This window comes from Perca flavescens, chromosome 21 (genome assembly GCF_004354835.1).
Source record: "Perca flavescens isolate YP-PL-M2 chromosome 21, PFLA_1.0, whole genome shotgun sequence".
NCBI lineage: Eukaryota > Metazoa > Chordata > Actinopteri > Perciformes > Percidae > Perca > Perca flavescens.
The window spans coordinates 12,073,845-12,093,083 of NC_041351.1; the positions used below are offsets into that span (position 1 = coordinate 12,073,845).

Below are 19,239 nucleotides of genomic sequence, written 5' to 3' on the forward strand. Positions count from 1 at the left end.
ACAAATATGAACTTTAAAGCCATTGGTATGCATTGTGTTGGGGTTAAGGTGGAGGGACAGGCAAATTCAAAGCTTGACTGAATGGTTTTTCTTTAGGCTTCCTGGTTCCAGCACCCGCCGGGCTGCAGAGCCTCGGCTGGTGAGGCTGAAGAGGATCCAGGTGGAGCTGGGAGTTCAGGTCTGTGGAGGCAACCTTTACGGCATCTTTGTTGAGAGTCTGGATGATGACAGTCCTGCTAAGAGTCCTGACGGCCTGCTGCCTGGAGATTTGATACTGGAGGTACCTGCAATGAAATCACTTTAATTAACTAAGAACGTCATGTGCATAATAAAAATGACTTGGGCAGTTGGTGCCAAAACATTATTAGACACAAGGTGGGAATAATGACCTTTGCATGCCTTTGCATTTGTCTAGGAGTAGTTGCGTGGCTACCTACACCACACCTTTCGAAATTTGAAACCTCACGGTCTCATTGAATGAGCATACCCCCTTGTTGATTATTTGTTTGGCTCGGTGGTAGCACAGGAAAACAATCACTTCAAAGGTAACAAAGGAAACCATCATAATTTTTAGAGAGGGTACAGAAAAAAACAAAAACACATGCTAAATACAAATGCTATTAAAAGTGTAAACAAAGAGAAGCTCTGCTCATCTTACTGTAGTTTCATCCACTTTGTGGGTGGCTTTCTGGCATGCGACTCATAGTTAAAGTTCAAGAACTGTTCCATTTTAGCGAGTAAAGTACAACCCTCTATAAATGTGTTTTATTTTATTTTTTTTTTTAATTTTTTTTTATTTTTTTGGTGCATTGTTTGGCTTGCTTTTACTGGAAATGATGAGTCATTCTGTGTTGGCAGCCAAGCTCCTTTGTCAACTGTATAATTGATGTTTTCAAACAGTACAATGGCATCAGCATGAAGAACAAAACTAAAGAAGAGGCTTACCTGGAAATGTTGAAACCAGCTGAAACAATCACATTCAAGGTCCAGAACTGTGTGGACAACTTCTCTGCCATCAAAGAGTCCCGCGGAGATGGATTTTTCATAAGGTACACTCACTATTAATTAAACAATCCAAAAATATGTTGCAGTATGAGGCACATCATCATAACTTCAGTAACATGATGAATAAATGAATGAAATCATGCTTTATTTCGAACATTTTTAAAATAATAAAAACAAAAAAAACACAGGAACAAACAAAATATTAATTTAACATGTCTGAAAAGAATTAGAAAGAAGCAAAAGCTTATTTAATCCTACTTCCTTTTCCACTACTATATAATAGTCATCATGAATAGGTAAATGTTTACATCATAAAGTATTTATATCATATTTAACATGGTCTTTACAATTTCCTATAAGTATATTTACACGCCATGTATATATTGACCATAAAAAATAAATAAATAATGTAAGTAACCAAATAAATAAATCTGATAGTCAAAATCCTTCCTCCTCTCTGTATTTTGTGAAAACCATATTTTTGTATCGTTTTTTTTTAAACTGGGTTATACTGTGTACTCAATCCGTTCCACAATTTCACTCCACATACTGTATAGAAATACAAAAAGTCTTTAACGTACGAACACAAAGACGTTTCAAAAAGAACTCTCCCCTCAAATTATATCCCCCATCTCTATCTCTATCTCTATAAAAAATATGTTTTGAATATTGCCAGGGAGTATGTTGTTTATTGCTTTATACATTATTTGTGCCGTTTGGAAATAAACCAGATCATTGAATTTCAGTGTTTTTGATTTTAGGAATAGTGAGGTTGTATGTTCTCTGTAACCGGTATTATAAATTATCTGTATTTCTCTTTTTTACAATATTGATAGTGATGATAGTGTACTTTAAGTATTGCCCCAAACCTCTGCACAGTAATTTAGATATGGTAATACGAGTGAACAGTAAAGAATGTGGAGTGATTTGTGATCCAGAATGTGTTTTGCTTTATTAAGTACAGAAATGCTTCTTGAAAGTTTGTTGTCTACATGTTTTATGTGAGATTTCCAGCTTATTTTGTCATCTATTATTACACCAAGAAACTTATTTTCATTTACTATTTCAATGTCCACACCGTCCACCTGTATCTGTACTTGAGTACTCTTTTTACAATTACCAAATAACATGATTTTAGTTTTACTGAAGTTTAATGATATGGTTTGTTTTTGTCAAACCACCTTTTTAATTTGCACATTTCTAAAGTAATAATATCCAGTAGTTTCTTTAAATTTCCCCCAGAACAAAAAAGTATTTGTGTCATCTGCGAATAGTACTAATTTAAATATTTTTGATACCTTGCAAATATCATTTATATAAAGAAGAAACTGTTTTGGACCCAATACTGACCCCAGGGGGATCCCACAAGCAATGTCGAACCATGACGATGAATAGTCTCCAAAATTCACATATTGTTTCCTGTCTTTTAAGTAAATTTTCACCCAGTGCAATACTACCCCCCCCCCCCCCCCCCCAATCCCAAACCTTTCCAGTTTTGTTGATTAATATGTTATGATTTATTGTGTCAAAGGCTTTTTTAAGATCTATGAAGTCTCCAATTGCATATTGTTTATTGTCTATTGCATTTCTAATCCCCTCAATTGAATAATTTATTGCCAGTGATGTTGAGCAATTGGATCTGAATCCATAATCTTTCTAGGATTTTTGAGAATTGTGGAAGTAGAGAAACGGGCCTGTAATTTCTGAAGTGGTGTCTGTCCCCAGTTTTACACAGTGGCACAACTTTAGCTATTTTCATTTTGTTAGGAATTTTACCATTTCACAATGATAAATTACAGATGATCTTTGGCAATGTCGAAGAGGCCTAACCAAACGGACACAAAGGAATTCTCATACCACGTTTTGGTGATTTGTTTTTGGTTGAGACTGAATTAAATCTGAATCTATGAAAGGGTTGAATCTTAAGCACATTATCTATAGGCTCTTTAATGTTTATAACCTTCTGTGAAATTGTCTCTCAATCTGTTATGTCCTTGTTTAGAGGTCAGAGGAATGTATTCATCATAACTGCTTCATTGTTCATCTCTTGTCAGAGCACTTTATGAAAGGGTGGCAGAGGTGGAGCAGGAACTGAGCTTTAAGAAAGATGACATCCTGTATGTTGAAGATACGCTACCAAATGGCAATTTTGGCTACTGGATGTCCTGGCAACTCAACGAGAATGCACAGAAGCTAGAAAAGGGGCAGATTCCAAGTAAATACATGTAAGTCCAGCCTATAGTTTACTCTACTTTTACACATTATCAAGCATTGTTTAAGAACAGAAGTGTGATTATAGTTGAATATGCTGCTCTATCTCCCTAAGGATGGACCAGGAGTTCTACAGGAGACACGGCATGGCCGATATGAAAGACGATAACGGCACTAGCAAGACTCTGTCGGCCGCTGCACGGAGATCCTTTTTCCGCCGGAAGCTGAAGCACAAACGCAGCGGTTCCAAAGACGGGAAGGATCTGATGGCTCTGGACCACATAAGCATAGATTCTTTACCCATCACAGAAGGTGAGATATCATCTACTGAAGCAGCTTCATCAGAAAGGCACAAGGAAAGCATCATAATGACTTAATGAGAATAGTGGATTCTATTTCACAGTAGTAAAGGAAGAAGTATTCCTGCTGTCAACATTTCTAATGTTAGTAAAAGGAAAGATTTATTAGCAGAAAGGGAGCCTCAGTTTCCAAAATAACAATACTCATTGTAAGGAACAGTCAAATGTGGTTTTGTTGTGGGTTGATGATCTTGCATCCCCAGTTTATGGTAAACTTAGAAAAAAATTAGAATTTGCGGAAAAAGAAGAAAAGAGAATTACATATACAGACATAAATAAATGTACTGAACGCTGAGCTGAAACGTAGCTGTTTAAATGCTCCGAGGTAAATAAGGGTCAGCTGTATCTATATGCCCTCTTGTGTATTTTATAACCAATTGTATTTCCTGCTCAGATGGTGTCAGCCTGATGTACCAGCGGGTTCAGAGGGTGGAGTGCTCTTTCCCCAGACCGGTGCTGATCTTGGGTCCATTAGTGGAGGCCAGTAAGGACATGTTGGTGAAGGAGGCTCCTGCCCAGTTCTGTCGCTGTCTGCCTGGTGAGTCCGTACACACAGAATGAGTCTGTTGTGTATTTATTTATTTATTTATTTATTTATTTATTTATTCATGAAGGACTTTTCATGTGTCAATCATCGTCATACTGCAGAGCGAGGTTTCACTAAGAGCTACTTAGTTAGAAAATTAAAGATGAAATTCATGTAGCAAGTAGCAGTCCGTGTGAATTAAACCATTTTTCTAAATTTATTTTGCTTGCAGAGATTATGAAGGCATCTCAGCAGGCAATAGAGCGGGGAGTAAAGGATTGTGTGTTCATTGACTACAAACGGAGGAGCGGCCATTTTGATGTGACAACTGTAGCATCAATAAAAGAGATCACCGAGAAGGTAAATTAATCTCACGGAATCAAACTGCGTACGAGAGCTATCAATGTGAATCTGTGGACTAGAAAAACAATAGTAATTGTGTCTTTGTTGAGTTTTATAACTGCCAAGTGTGTGCACTGCTTTCTTTGTAACATTTGTTGCAATTAGGAACTAAGTCTCTCTAGATCTAAAGGACTCGTAACAGCACATCTGTGCATCAGTATTTAGATGTAATGAATCATCTATATTAATGAAATACAGCTGAACTGCCAATTTCATCAAAATAAAGGATTTTTTTTAATGGTTTTTGATGATGATGATTTGTCCAAATTTGGAGACAAGCAGTTGTGTGTACTACTTTTGTGCTTGACCTGAGTTTAATAAATCCAAAATGCAGCTTTAATGACAACTTTATGTTGGATGTTAATTATATATCCAAAAACCATTGCAAAGTATGAGCAACAAATATTAGTCATTTGGCATATTTTTTGCAACATGCTTCTATGAACCACCCCCCATTTCTTCTTTTTTTGCTGTCATTTTCTCATAGGACTGTCACTGTTTACTTGACATTGCCCCTCATGCCATCGAGCGTCTTCACAGCGTTCACATCTACCCAATCGTCATATTCATTCGCTACAAAAATGCCAAGCAGATAAAGTGAGTAATCCCATGACTTGAAAGATGTTTGTTTCAGTTGCTTTCTTGTCTGAAGACATGTCATAGTGTATGTCAAGCATGCTTTGTGTTTTGGTGCCACTGCTGTTTACCAAACTTTCAGTTTCAAGTTCAGATCCTTCAACGACCTGCTGAGTAAATCATTCACCCAAGGCTTTTAGTTCTGGAGGCTGTTTATGAGAATATAATGTTGGGAAAATGTGATTTATTTTTTTTAACAGACATTTAGGCCAAAAATAATGTCAAAATATGAATTATTAATGCAAGCATGTCCTCAACATATACTGTAGTGTCTGTATCATCTAATTTAATTACATGTTCTTATTTTGCAGTTAACTATTGGACATTAGGTTAATGTGTAATCAAAAATGGAACAGATACAAAGATTATTTGGCATAAATGCCATCTTTTCCCAGTTAGGAAAAATGTTTTGGTCAAGAAAAAAAATAGCTCTTATCTATGTTGATGCCAGTTCGCCTTCCAGGAAATATAATTTTTGATTACTCTTATTTAATTTGCTTTCCATCGAGACAGACACTCAGGAAATTGACATCTGCAGAAGTCTTGTTGCTTTCATAATCCTATTTATCCTACAGACAGAACAAAAACTAATTGATCAACCTGATTTGATCAGTGTCATTAGTTCAGAATCTACACCCTGCTCTCAACCACCACCTGCCGAGGTTGTGATAGGAGGATTGCGATATTTCATAGATCCCTCTCCTTTTTCATTTGTAATTGCTTGGGAAGATTAAATCTGCTAAACCCTCAGCGTGGTAGTACACACACACACACACATACACATACACATATATACAGGTTTACTCCTCGATGCAGCAGGCCCGGGTTCGACTCTGACCTGCGACCTTTGCTGCATGTCATTTCCCCCTCTCTCTACCCTTTCATGTCTTCAGCTGTCCTGTCAAATAAAGGCTTAAAATGCACCCAAAAAATCTTTAAAATAAAGACACACTCAGGTCTGGCAGAAACGGGCTTTCTTGGCCATACATGTCATGCACACACATGCATAAATGTATGAAGTGGTGCAGCAGGCAAACATGTTGGAGATTGATTGATGCTAAGCTTTCACTGTCATCAGCTGAGTGCCAGCTGTCCAGGGAGTGCTCGCAGGGCCTGTGGCTCCGCTTTGTGGCGTGGGAGGCTAAAACACTCGCCTGCCGCAGCCGCCACATACACACAAATGCACCTCCCACTGCCTGCCTTCTGTAGCGATTTGACACAAGCTCAGGCTTTTTCATGGGTTTCTTAATCCTCTGGGAGGCATCAGCAGACCAATATGTTGGCTGCATACAGAGTGCCAGGGAGAGATGGGAGTGGGATTCCATGTTAGTTTAGCAACTCCCAGTGGATGAAGACTGGGGTACAAGTTGTCACTTCTTCTTCTACGACTCTGTGTGCAGATATGGAGTGAACCAGTGGGCTGGAAGTGTTTGCAGTAGAGCGATCTTATAAAAGCTCTGAAGTGGTTTTTCTATTAGACTTGCTGTAGGTAGCACCTATCTACAGTAGGTTGTACGGTTTGATGATATAAATTTGTGTGTGTGCGTGTGCGCAGTTCAATGTGTTATTGTACTCTGAAAGAATAGAACAAATGAACAATTTAAGTTTAAAAAAAAAAAGAAATATCATGGAATCAATTTATAAACCAAAATGTATTCTAAATTTTTGACTCATCAAAGTAGCCCCCTTTGGCAGATAAAACAGCTGAACACACTTGTGGCATTCTTTCTACAATGGAAATCAAATATTCTTCAGAAAGTTCTTCCCTAACTCTGTTGCAGAAGTTCCCATAAATGTGTGGCACTTGTAGGTTGCTTTGCTTTCACTTTTCTGTCCAGTTCATCCCAAACCAGCTCAATGGGGTTTAAGTCTGGTGACTGTGCTGCCCACTCCATGTTTTTAAGCTTACCATCTTGTTCTTTTTTGCTAAGGTAGTTCTGGCATAGCTTGGACTTATGTTTTGGGTCATTATCTTGCTGTAGGATGAACCCCTGACCAACTAGGCGCACACCAGAGGGTACTGCATGGCGCTGCAAAATGCTGTGGTAGCCGTTTTGGTTCAGGGTGCCTTTCACTCTGTACAAATCACCGACCCTGCCTTCTCTTTACAGTTGAAACTGAGACTTGCTTATTACGACCACTATTAAGCTGTGCTTGAAGCTGTTGTCCTGTGAGCCACCTATCATGCACGCTGTTGACTCTCAGAAACTCTGTCTTCTGATTCTGTTGTGGCTTTGGGTCTACCAGACCTCTTCCTGTCAGAGTTTCCCCCAGTTTCTAAGTGCCTTTTGATGGTGAAGAATACTGTACTCACTGACACCTTGACTTTCTTCGCAATTTCTCTGTAGGAAAGACCAACATTCTTAAGTGTTATGATGGTCTGTTTCTCTTCCATTATTAATTGCCTTTTTCCCGCCTTTTTTATAGCAACACACTACTTTCTGCAGTACAATACTGTTCAAATAATGCTCAGGAGGGTACGGTACCACAGTGTGTTCCAACAATACTTTTATACAAACAGAGGGGGTTGTAAGTAATCCAGACAAGTTGGAACACCTGTGGGAATTGGTAGCATCAACTTTCAAAGTGATCAACCTCCATTGCTGCAGAACAGTTTTACGTTGTTAACCCATTTCTTGTTCCCTGAAAAAGGCCTTTTTGTAAAATACTGAAATATATGCATATGCAAATGTCCCTTTTAATAGACTATGCTCGTTTTAGTCCATTGTGCACAATGTTTCAGCTTAATCATAAATGCTGTATAATACAAAATCCTATTCATTATGTACTTGGAAATTTCAGGTATTTATTACCATTTGTGGCCAGCACAGTCACCAGACTTAAACCCCATTGAGCTGGTTTGGGATGAACTGGACAGAAAAGTGAAAGCAAAGCAACCTACAAGTGCCACACATTTATGGGAACTTCTGCAACAGAGTTAGGACGAACTTTCTGAAGAATATTTGATTTCCATTGTCGAAAGAATGCCACGAGTGTGTTCAGCTGTTATATCTGCCAAAGGGGGCTACTTTGAGGAGTAAAAAATTTAGAATACATTTTGGTTTATAAATTGATTCCATGATTTCTTTTTTTAACTTAAATTGTTCATTTGTTCTATTCTTTCATTTCAGAATACAATAAGACATTGAACTGCATGAATTTCAATTTAAAAACCTGGAAAAATTGGAGTGTTCTAAAACTTTTGACCGGCAGCGTACAAACACACACACACACACACACACACACACACACACACACACACACACACACACACACACTCACTCCTCAAAAGAAAGGTGCTCAGGCTCATGTTGTGATTGGAATTTTAGGTAGGCTTGAATCCATTTAACAATCATGCAATTGCAATGCCAAGACATGGAATGGGAGAGGTTGTAGGAGTGAGTAGAGCAAGCTGCTTTAAAGCGATTCAATAAGAACCCATGTTCAAAAATGATTTACTGGTTTTGACTAATGCAGAATCGTAACACGGTGCAATACCAGGGTATAGAAGCAGTCAGTGTGTGAAGTGAGATTTTCAAGGATGCTGACAGGTGCTATGTTTTCTCTTCAGAGAGCAGAAGGACCCTTTGTACCTGCGGGATAAACTCTCACAGAAACATTCCAAGGAGCAGTATGAGGCGGCACAGAAAATGGAGCAGGAGTACAGCCGCTTCTTCACAGGTTGGTGGAAATTACTTCTCTACTGCTACTACTTCTCTCTGATGTACTAAAGATAGCATGAATACATTAAATACAGTAACTACAGTAATTATTTTGAGCTTATAGAGACATCCATTGTGCTCTATAAATGTACTACATCAGGTATTAAATGTATATATGATGAACGATTTGAGTGTCATTGCAGGGCTGAACACCAGTGTGTAAATAAAAGTTCATCTTTTTAACTGGCTTTTATCACCAGCGCAGACCAATTTTTAAATTGTAATTTTAGAAGACCTTTAAGCACTACAAATAAAAATAAAATACTTTTTTTATTATATTGCGATGGTGGCAGAAATCTCAGCAGCTGATATCTCAAAACTAAACTTCCAAATAAAACTAAAATTAACTGCACTGATATCAGTCCAGGTAAGTGGTATTTGGGTGAACTGGCCCTTTAAGGCAGAGTCTGTTGCATAGCAAGGGTCTCTATACCATAAAGAAACCAGAATACACAAATAAAATGAGGGAACCATCTAGCAAACACAGTTACAATAAGTTCCTGGTAGCAAGTGTGAAATTTGAATACGGTCTACTTTAACCAGTGTTCGTTTCCGACAGCACTGAAGGTTATGAGGTTTTTGGAGCACAGTATCTCTGTGGTCTTTCGCAGATCAGACACCCAGTTTTGGTATCTGGAGCAGCAGCCAGTCTGACAAACCCGACTGTCCAGCTGATTAATGACTCTATAAAAAGGAGGAGATTTATGGGGAAGGGCAATGGAAATGAACACATAACGCCACTGATCCCCTCTAACAGAGAGAGGTGGCCGGCCAACTTCTGCACATGAGCCACGGCGATGAGAACTGCAATAATCAGCAGATATAAATCTGAGTATTTGGTGGCATGAAATTAAGTTGATCACATCCCTGTAGTCCAAAAGCCTAGGACTGAAATAATTTGGCTGCACAATCCTGTTTGTCCATGAGAGTATTATTGTTATTGTGAAATTATTAGTGGACAGAAAGTTGATCAACAAGGTTTTGATGCTTGTTTCTGTTTTATATTATTAAAAATGTAATATTTTTGTGGTTTCGACGGTTACTTGGGCAATACAAGCATCATGAAGACATCACATTTTGTTTTGGGAACTTGTAATGTAAATTTTTCTAGAACTGAAAAAACAAATAAATTGATTAGGCAATCAACAGAAAATCTGCAACTTTTCTTTATTTATGATTTTTTTTAATAGTTTTTTTCTTTTTTTAACATACAGAACAGAAACACAAATTGAACAAGAACAAAAACCCTCCCCCACCCCACACCCTCTGCGGTCTCAAGGAAAACAAAACAAATAAACAAACAGGAATCCCACCTTTCCTTGTCGCTCTGCTCTAGTTCTTGTGGCGCTGAGGTCATTAAGACTGATACTGATACTTTTCCAAAGGTCAGTGGTCGATGATTTGGCTTTGTTAATCCTTGCTGTAGAGAGCTCAAGCATAACTATGTCTAGAAAATACACCAACCATTGTTTTATACAAAGCGAGTTGGGGGGGCATCTGCAACTTTGCTGACAACCAGTATGTTGTTTGCCATTTTCCAAGCAAAAACCCCAAATACGTTCTAGTTCCAGCTCCTCAGTTGTTAAGAGTTGCTGCTTTTCTTCGTCTTATGTGATGGGAAAGTCGGTATGTTTTGGTACTGGACTGATGGTCAGACAGCAATTTGAGAATGTCCCGTTGGGATTAAACAAATTATTATGAGGAATGTTTCACAATGTTCTTACATGTTACACATTTACCAATTAAAGGGTAACTATACTGATTTTACACATCAAAGTATGTTTACAGGCCTTGGGAAGTACCACTGCGTATGTGGGGAAAAGCCTTTTGTGGTTTCAGAGGGAGCTGTCAGAAGTCTGATGCAAATTTAAAAAATCTGGGGGTGAAGTGTTCGTGAGATGTGAGCTCCTCATTTCTGCTTGAGGCTAGCTCAAGGCTACATTAGCTGCTACTAGCATAACCCCTAAATCTGTGACACAACTGTTGGGGGTTGAGTTGCATTTTGGTAATGTAGGCTGTAGGTACCAGGTTTTGCAAGGAAGAAGAAAGCCTCAAATAAAAGTCAATAACTTTCTAAAGTTTTTAAACTGTTCATGTCTCAATGAGACACTGCTATCGGGAGTGCAGTTCTAAATCGGTGTTCTGTTTCAAACAAGAAGAAAATAATCATTAGTTGAAGTCCAACATTATTCACAATTGTTCAACATTTGATAGACAAAGGATAAATGGATTGATCAAAAAAAGACAGATGAATTGGTAATGAGAATAATAACTAGTTGCAGCCCTCGATGCACATATACAGAAGCAAAGTTTCAGCCAGAAATACTTAACACTCCTCATGTGCTTATCCCCCCCCCCCCTTTGTTGCAGGCGTTGTCCAGGGAGGCAGCGTCTCCTACATTTGCACTCAGATCACGACCATCGTGGAGCAGGAACAAAATAAAGTACTGTGGATTCCAGATGGAGCACCATAGAAATTTCACCTCAACTTTCACCGCACGTCACTCCAAAACATTAAGAGAGGATATGATTTTTTTTTTTTTTATTATGGAATACACAGTGAATCGGTACAGCTAACAGACATCATGGATAACTCCAATGCGTTTTCACATACAGCAATATCAGCAGTGGTGATGATGATCATGTAATATTCCCACTACAATAGTGATGTACTGTACTACAGATAGATTTGTTTACACTAGTATTTAATACTTGAATGTTTTATTTTCAGTAGCACTCCTTTTAATCCCACTTTGTCCAATGAATATGTCGGACCACAGGAAGTCTGCATCGACGCAGACTGAAGACTTTATTCTTGAAGTGAAGATAGAGTGGACCACTGCGTTCCCTTCTCTATATTTATACGTATTTTCCTGCCATTTAATTTATCTAATCAAATCAAAGATGTTGGTTATGAACTTTTGTTATACAAATGTAGTTGTCTAGTTAATAGGACGGATGATATTTTCCAATTAATGTTCTTATTTATAGAGAAATTGGGGCAAATTTGCTTCCATTCTTCACATTATGTTGCAGTCTTCTGTTCTATGTTGCTCTTTGATGGCACTGTTTTTTTTCAGTCATCATTTCAGTCCTCAAAAATAATATTGTGCCAAGCTAAAATATGTTTGCTAATCACTATCCATTGTTGGATTTATTAAGACTACAACTTCCATTATAAATCACACAGCGGGTATTTTCTTTTCACCACAGTTTGTCTACTGGTTACTGGTATAGCCAATATTGTTCCTCTGTGTCAAGTGGATTTTTAAGAAGGGATATTTTATTTGTGGTTCACAGTTTGCTGTCAACTAAACGCATTTACATGCACCTCTTGGATTTTCAGTACATCACGTTGTCAACATTTCATGTTCAAGTTGGATGAAACACTTTAGGTCTTCTCCTAATGAAGTTCAATATTTCCATAAAATATTAAAAACCGAGTAATGGAATGCAAGTTGTCTTTGTTTGCCATTGAAATATAGTCTGTGTTTACTCATCTGATAAATTGAATTACATCCTTAGCTTCTGATAGAAAGTTGGATTTCAACGATCAATGCACTTTTTGTCCACTAGGGAGAGTAAACCACCACTGTGTGAAATGGTAAGATGTCCTTTTATCACTTTCCATACCACATTATCATGGCTGCCTACTCTAGAGAATACTCTTAACCATTGACTTGTTTAATAACTCTCCAGTCGATATAGGTACACATTGTTATTATTCCAAAGTCAAACGGCTGTGCTGCTCCTTTTTACTGTAAGAGCTGTAATATGCTTGAAATGCGGCTGTCCTGAAGTATTAAGTTCATACTTTTGAGGATTTTTTTAACCCTTAATAGACACAGATACGTTATGATAACGTGATTTTAAGTTTAATTTCTGCTTCAACTGTACTTTTATTGGTTGCCCAAATACTATAATTTAGAACAAGAAAACTCGTGCTTTAAAAAACAGACATAGCAATTGTATGGCCCAAGTAAGAAGAAAAGGGGGTTGAAGTTAAGTATTGGATGCCATGCGTTATAAAACGTGACGGTGTCTCCACAGAACTAATAGTTTCAAAGTAAGATGGATGGAACCACAAAGTTAAAATCATCAAAAATTGATGAAGCGGTCACTATAAATAACCAGACATCCAGATAAGCATCGACGTCTGCTATTGATGGCTCCTCCCCCGCTACCTGTAAATCTGCGATGCCATCTCCCGACAAATGGATGTGACAGGCGGCCGTCGGAGACCGAGAAAGCCTAAATCCGTTCTTCAACACAACAACCCTCCATTTTTTTCCAAACCACATTTCTTTTAAGGATATCTTTAAACTGCGAGCTTTAACGCGAGGAGCGCATTCAACAGTGTGCGGCGCGGAGCTCAAGTAGCGGACCTGCTGGGAGCTGCGCTGTTAAACAAGGTGGAGGAGTGAGTGAATCCCTCGACTGCCGAGGACGACACGTCTCTTCAACATAATAATAATAACAACAATAATATTTAAACAGCGTTACCCATCGGGGATCAGGACAATCGTGAGTTTTTGAGCAGTTTGCAAAAAAAAATTGATTTTTGTACGCACAGATCAAACTGATGACGCGCAATTCCAGCCATGAACGCGCATCGCGAGGCGCACGACTGATATCTTGATTACAAAGGAAGTTTTTATTGGTATTACTGTAGGTGTGTCTGCTGTCGCCTCAACTTTTACGTCCTTGCTTAGTGGAGCCAGATGAGGAGGCAAGGGAGCGGAAGGTGGTTGACTTAACATGGCTGAGCCGCTGGGGCATCAGGGGGCGATGGCTGGAGCTCCCCAAAGCGTCTGAATCCCAGACCAGTTGATTGTTTTGGGGGCTGGCAGATGACCAGAGGCCGATAATGTCGAAGAGGGAGAAATTCAACCCGGATCCGTCCATTCACATATCCAAGATGAATGTCATCATTCCGTTTACATCAGATGTGCCCTGTGACAGCAACGGCCAACGGATGTGGTGGGCTTTCCTCGCCTCCTCAATGGTCACTTTCTTCGGGGGTCTCTTCATAATCCTCCTGTGGAGAACTCTCAAATACATGTGGACTGTGTGCTGCCACTGTAATGCCAAAAAGAAGGTACGCCCGGTCATTTCATAAACCACCACACCCCAATGAAATGACTTATTTATTACAGGGGCTTTTGTTTAGCAGTGAGTGCTGGACATCAATGTGTCCAGCCAGTTTGATTTATGAAATGTGCTCGTAATTAAATCTGGCCCCATCGACAGAGAGCTATAGTGCATGACTTTGAATAATGAACTCTGCTACTTTTGGCTTAATGTCGCACACAGTAATAAATTGATACCATTATACTAAAACGGTTTCACCCTGCTGGTGAACGATAGTGTGTTAAGGCAGATTTTTAGTTATAAGTGCAGCTGACACTTGTTGGTGGACCATTAGGCCTACGTCCATCCATTAGGTTGGTTTGAAAATGATCCAACACATAAGCCCTTTACAATTAGTATAGACTACTTCCATTCTAACTATTTATTGATATTTGAATATGTAATTAAAATCACAAAATGGCAGATATGAATATTACTGTCAGGATTTCGTCACGTTTTTTTTTTTTTTGACACACACACACACACACACACACACACAAACATTTCCACCTTCTAATATCTTCTTTTGTGGTAAGCCATGCAGATAATTTGGTTTTCTTTGCCCAGGTTTTGCGATATTTCCCCATAGAGATTTCTGCCTCCACCCAGTACAACAGAGGTGCATGGAATATCATTAGGGCTACTGAAAACAAGAACAATACAAAATGAATCAATGGCAACTTGTGGTCTAGAAACATTGTTATTGTTATTCCGGATCATGCACAGACCACACTGTGAACATTTTGGAACTACTTTTCTATTGAATAATTAGTGCCAATGAAAACTGTTCAATCAGAGTAACAGAGAAACATCCTGGGAAGAGACGTTGCTGTTGAATCTTATTTCTCAATGCTGTGACCAGAACAAACCAAATCTCACTCACTGCCCTTGGGGGTGAAGACACAATTCATTTTCTAATTTGAATGAACTCACACTTTTAAGATTTTAGTGCCAGAAGCAGACATTTTTAGAAACTTTAGGATTTAAAAGGTTAAAAAATGTGAGAGTCTTGCCTTTAAGACCAATGGTACATGTAATTTAAAAAATAGTCCTCCATAGCATCCCATAACATCAACATAGTCTGAGGTCATTATTATTTGCTGCGTGAAACCCTCCAATGAACTGTGCAGCACCATTTGTTTGACACGTTTCCAAAAGTCAGGAATAGTTTGCCTGTTTAGGACACGGAGCGTGTCAGCTGTCATCCATTGTTGGAAGTCCAACAGACATTCTCTTACCAGTGGTGTGTATCTGTCGAACACTCTGTGGAGGCTAACACTCATGCCACTGTGTAATCCCCAGAAATCATTTTCATAACATTTAAGGCAGACTGCCACTAGATTCTCTGTTTCACAATTGTTAGGACACCATCTGCCCGAGGCCGGTCGCAGTCCTGCATTAGGAGAGAAATATCTTGCAGTTTTTCTGTTGTATGGAGTGTTCATCGGGCTCAAACTCTTAAAGTTCGTATCCTTCTTTTTAATTTTTTTTAATTTAACATTTATTTATCCAGGTAAGAACAGATTCTGTGTGACACAGTTCCACATTTATACCTGGAAGCTGCCCACTATAACCACAGTCTGATCTGCTGGCCACTGAGCAGCTCCACTGGAGCGGTTGGGGTTAAGGGCCTTGCCCAAGGGCACCTCAGTGGTGGTAATGAGGGAGGGACAAGCGCTTTTCCCACCCAGATTTTTATCCTGTCGGTCTGGGGATTGAATCGGCGACCTCCCGGGCACAAGCTCGCTTCTTTAACCTTTAGGTCACCACTGCCTTCTTCTATAGTAAAGGACAAAGATACCTAATGCGTATGTATGTGCATGTATCTCTCAGACAGGCAGGGAGGATGAAGAGAAATGGCATTAGCTGCATGCAGGGTGGTGCTGACCTTTTGAAGAGAGATGTCTGTTTCATTTCCTTGCTTTGGTTGAATTAGGGCTGCAACTAACGACTACTTTCAGTGATTCATCTGCTGATATATTTAGTTAATCACATAGTCTTGAAGATGTCTGACCGAGAAGAGCTGCAAATCTTCACATTTGAGAATTATTCTTTGCTTGTTATGACTTAAAAGAAAGATCGGCGTTTCAGCTCTAGTTACAAAATTTAAAAGAATCCATTAGCTTGCATCCAAGTCTTATTTATACATGGAACAGAAATACATCTGTGAAAATCAGATCAAGGTGAGGTCGTTGCTTTTAGAGAGCAGTCCGATTTTGTTCAGATTGTGCCTAGTGAAGCTGTTGAGCTCCACCAACCTGTTGTGCTCCTCTGTGGGAATCAGACAGAGATGGGTCATTCTTTCACTTCCAATCTTCCCCTCTCAGCCTTTTGCTCTCATTCATTTCATAACTTCTGCCCTGTCTTCTTCTCAACCTCTTTTTCTCATCCAAGAATCAACATTCCTCCTAAGTGTCAGAAATGCAGTGTCAGGCGCATATGTGCCATATGAATCAGGGTTTTTGTTGCTAAGCAACTAGCAAGCAAAGGATTTCATTATAAGAGTAAATCTCTCTCTGCAGTTGTCTAGGCTGTGAGATGTGGCAGGTTGTGTTGGAGGAACACCTCCCCACTCCCTCCCGGTCTGTGCATGTGATTAGCAGCCCAAACATGGAGCTTTTAGTGCACACTGTTATTGTTCATAGATGGGAGTTGATAATCAGTTTCCTCCTTTTCTGATTTTCAGTTGGTTTTCCACCCTGCTGCCCCCCGTTCTCTTCTGTTCTGGCAGCTCTCATGTCTCTGAGACTTGAGCCCAACTGTGGATTTGCCTTCCCAGTCTGATGGTAATCAATGAAACTCGAAATAGTTTGAAAGGTTCTGATGAATGACGGCTATTATCTGTCTGGGAAGAAGAATGAAACTGTGTTTGTTGTAAATGGCACTGTACTCACGATGGAAGGATGACGAGCTGTGGCAGCTTCTAAGTCATTTTTTAGACTCACAGTGAGCAAAAGTTTCATTGAAGGAAACACAGTGGACTGCTGTTCAAAAGTAGATGTGGCATTGGTCGATGTGTTGTGTGTTCAAGATATTGAAAAAAGCCCCTCACCACCCCATATTAAATCTCGATGAATTACCATGACATTTTGTACACACATTCATGGTTCCCTCAATATGAATTATAATAACAATGGAGATCCCCTGACATTTTCTCTAGCACTCACCATGAGGTTGACATTTTTGGTTTTGAGTGAAATGTCCCAACAACTATTTGAGGAAGTGCAGTGAAATGTGCTACAGATTTTCAAGGTCCCCTTACTTTTCATAAAGGTACATCATCAGGTCACCATTTTAATTTGTCCAATAATGTGACTACATACCTGCAAAACTAACATTCCCAGCAGTCTCAGCTGTACTTTGTGTTAGGTGCTAATAAGCGAATGTTAGCAGGCTACACTAAGATGGTGAACATGGTAAATATTATTAGCATGGATATTAGCATTCGGCTCAAAGCCCTGCTGTAAGTAGAGAGAGTGGCTAGACTGGTTGTAGAGAATATATTGTATTAAGTTTAATTTTATATATATTTTTAAAATAGATATTTGTTTAATCAATTACATTAATTTACATATTTTTTATTATTTATGTTTATATTCATGTTATGTTGTATGTTGTACGTGTTTGTACGTTTATGTGAAAGTGTCTTGTTCTGCTAGAAATGATTCGATTTGACTCTGATTTTAAGGTCATGATTCGATTTAAAAAAAAAAAAAAAAAAAAAAAAATATCAGCAGTTTGGCCACAATAGATAGTAAAAGGGTACTTTACAACAACAGAGTTTCTTAGAGTTTACGAGGTGCACCTGAATGCACCATGAAGTTTGTCAAAGCCCCAGCCCACACCTGGGTGTTGTTTGTTAATTAACTACTAGGGAAGGCAACATGTTGCCACACTGGTGACCTCAGAGAAGCGGAAGGATTTTCCAGTTCTGTTGTTTCTCCGACATCTCCTGCAGTGGACATGGTGTCTGGAAAAGTGCAGCTGCAGACTACCAGTAAGCTAACGTTATGCTGTGTCTTTAGCTGCATGCTACCGGCCAACCTGTGTCTTCAGACATGCGCAAGTAGGCGAGGGTGGGAGAAAAAACAAAAAAAACAAGTGGGAGATTGCTGATCCTGCTTCTGAGTTCGATGATGGAAATTGATTACTCATTTCAATTGATTTTGGATTTAGAATCAAAACAGTGACCCCTGTCACTGACACCCCTAATGATTACCATTTACTGTGTGATGTCTTTACATTGTGTACATTTCTGGTTTAATACTGTTTTCTTTATGTCTAAAAAGGCATGTTATGCACTGCACATTCAGTGTCATGTGCATCTTCTGGCAGTGACTCAGTGTCCTTTTAGATGTGTCAGGTGCATTGGGGGTTGGTGTGGTGATTTGAGGATTCAGATGGAGAGTCACTCTCATGCTGCTTTAAAGTGCCATCTGAAATATTGTAATTATGAGCCGAGTGCTTATGATCCAAAAGTAGTAATTACGAGTCAGAAAGTTGGAATAGCTGAGTGGCACTTTGCACACACACACACACACACACACACACGGGCAACAAGTCAAGTAGAGTGAATATTAATGCTGCACAACATAAACTACTTCAGCTATCATAGATTATTTTTAAAACTAGTATTTTTTGTTTATTTTATCTGTAGCCAGGAGCTTTAACACGCTATTCTTCAGTATTAACTTTGAAGAAGAAGCACTTTATTTATTAATAGAGTCTAGACCTTCAATATCTGGACAATAATCTCTGCAATATAGCTTGTCAGTCTACTTCTACTCTGTAAAGAAAGCATATATATTCCTTCTAATGTCTTTTTAATTGGCTGTGTAATTTGTTAGGCAGGTATTAGCTACTCACATTGCATTATATAAGCAGCATGCTGCAGCTTGGCTGTCATTGCACCATCTGGGATCCAACAGGTCTCGGATGAACACAAATGTTAAACATCTCGACAGTGCCAGAGCCTGCTCCATGGCTTTTTCTCAGTCAGAAAGACAAAAGATGCAGTTGATTATGTTGCAAGACAAGTTTTAGGAAATGTTTAAGTATGTATACATGTTTTTTTTAAATATATTTTTGTAATGAAAGTCACACTTTTAGGAAAAAGGAAAAAAGGCACTCTGCTCTACTGGCTTGTGCTGACAGTCCTTAACCATTTTCACTGATTTCCATAGTCACATTTCACTGTTTTGCTGTTGCATACACATTTCAACAATTTCAAATAGTTTGTGATAAGGTT

General features: G+C 38.9%; 2 protein-coding genes across 3 annotated transcripts in view; both read left to right on the top strand.

The window, feature by feature from the left end:
- The window catches only part of LOC114548087 (disks large homolog 5), a 36,447-nt gene extending 24,134 nt beyond the window's left edge, over positions 1–12,313 (top strand). For both annotated transcript variants that reach the window (XM_028567792.1, XM_028567794.1), the window contains exons 25-33: positions 97–280; positions 901–1,049; positions 3,060–3,230; positions 3,332–3,528; positions 3,970–4,113; positions 4,334–4,461; positions 4,991–5,100; positions 8,711–8,820; positions 11,232–12,313. In XM_028567792.1, the coding sequence (XP_028423593.1) occupies positions 97–280; positions 901–1,049; positions 3,060–3,230; positions 3,332–3,528; positions 3,970–4,113; positions 4,334–4,461; positions 4,991–5,100; positions 8,711–8,820; positions 11,232–11,335 (1,297 nt within the window). In that variant the 3' untranslated portion in view covers positions 11,336–12,313. The remainder of the gene's footprint in view (positions 1–96; positions 281–900; positions 1,050–3,059; positions 3,231–3,331; positions 3,529–3,969; positions 4,114–4,333; positions 4,462–4,990; positions 5,101–8,710; positions 8,821–11,231) is intronic.
- Positions 12,314–13,034: 721 nt separating this feature from the next.
- Positions 13,035–19,239, top strand: part of LOC114548337 (calcium-activated potassium channel subunit alpha-1) — a 94,459-nt gene continuing 88,254 nt past the window's right edge. Inside the window, exons 1-2 of the mRNA XM_028568224.1 lie at positions 13,035–13,385; positions 13,534–13,959. Of these exons, the coding sequence (XP_028424025.1) occupies positions 13,729–13,959 (231 nt within the window). The 5' untranslated portion in view covers positions 13,035–13,385; positions 13,534–13,728. The remainder of the gene's footprint in view (positions 13,386–13,533; positions 13,960–19,239) is intronic.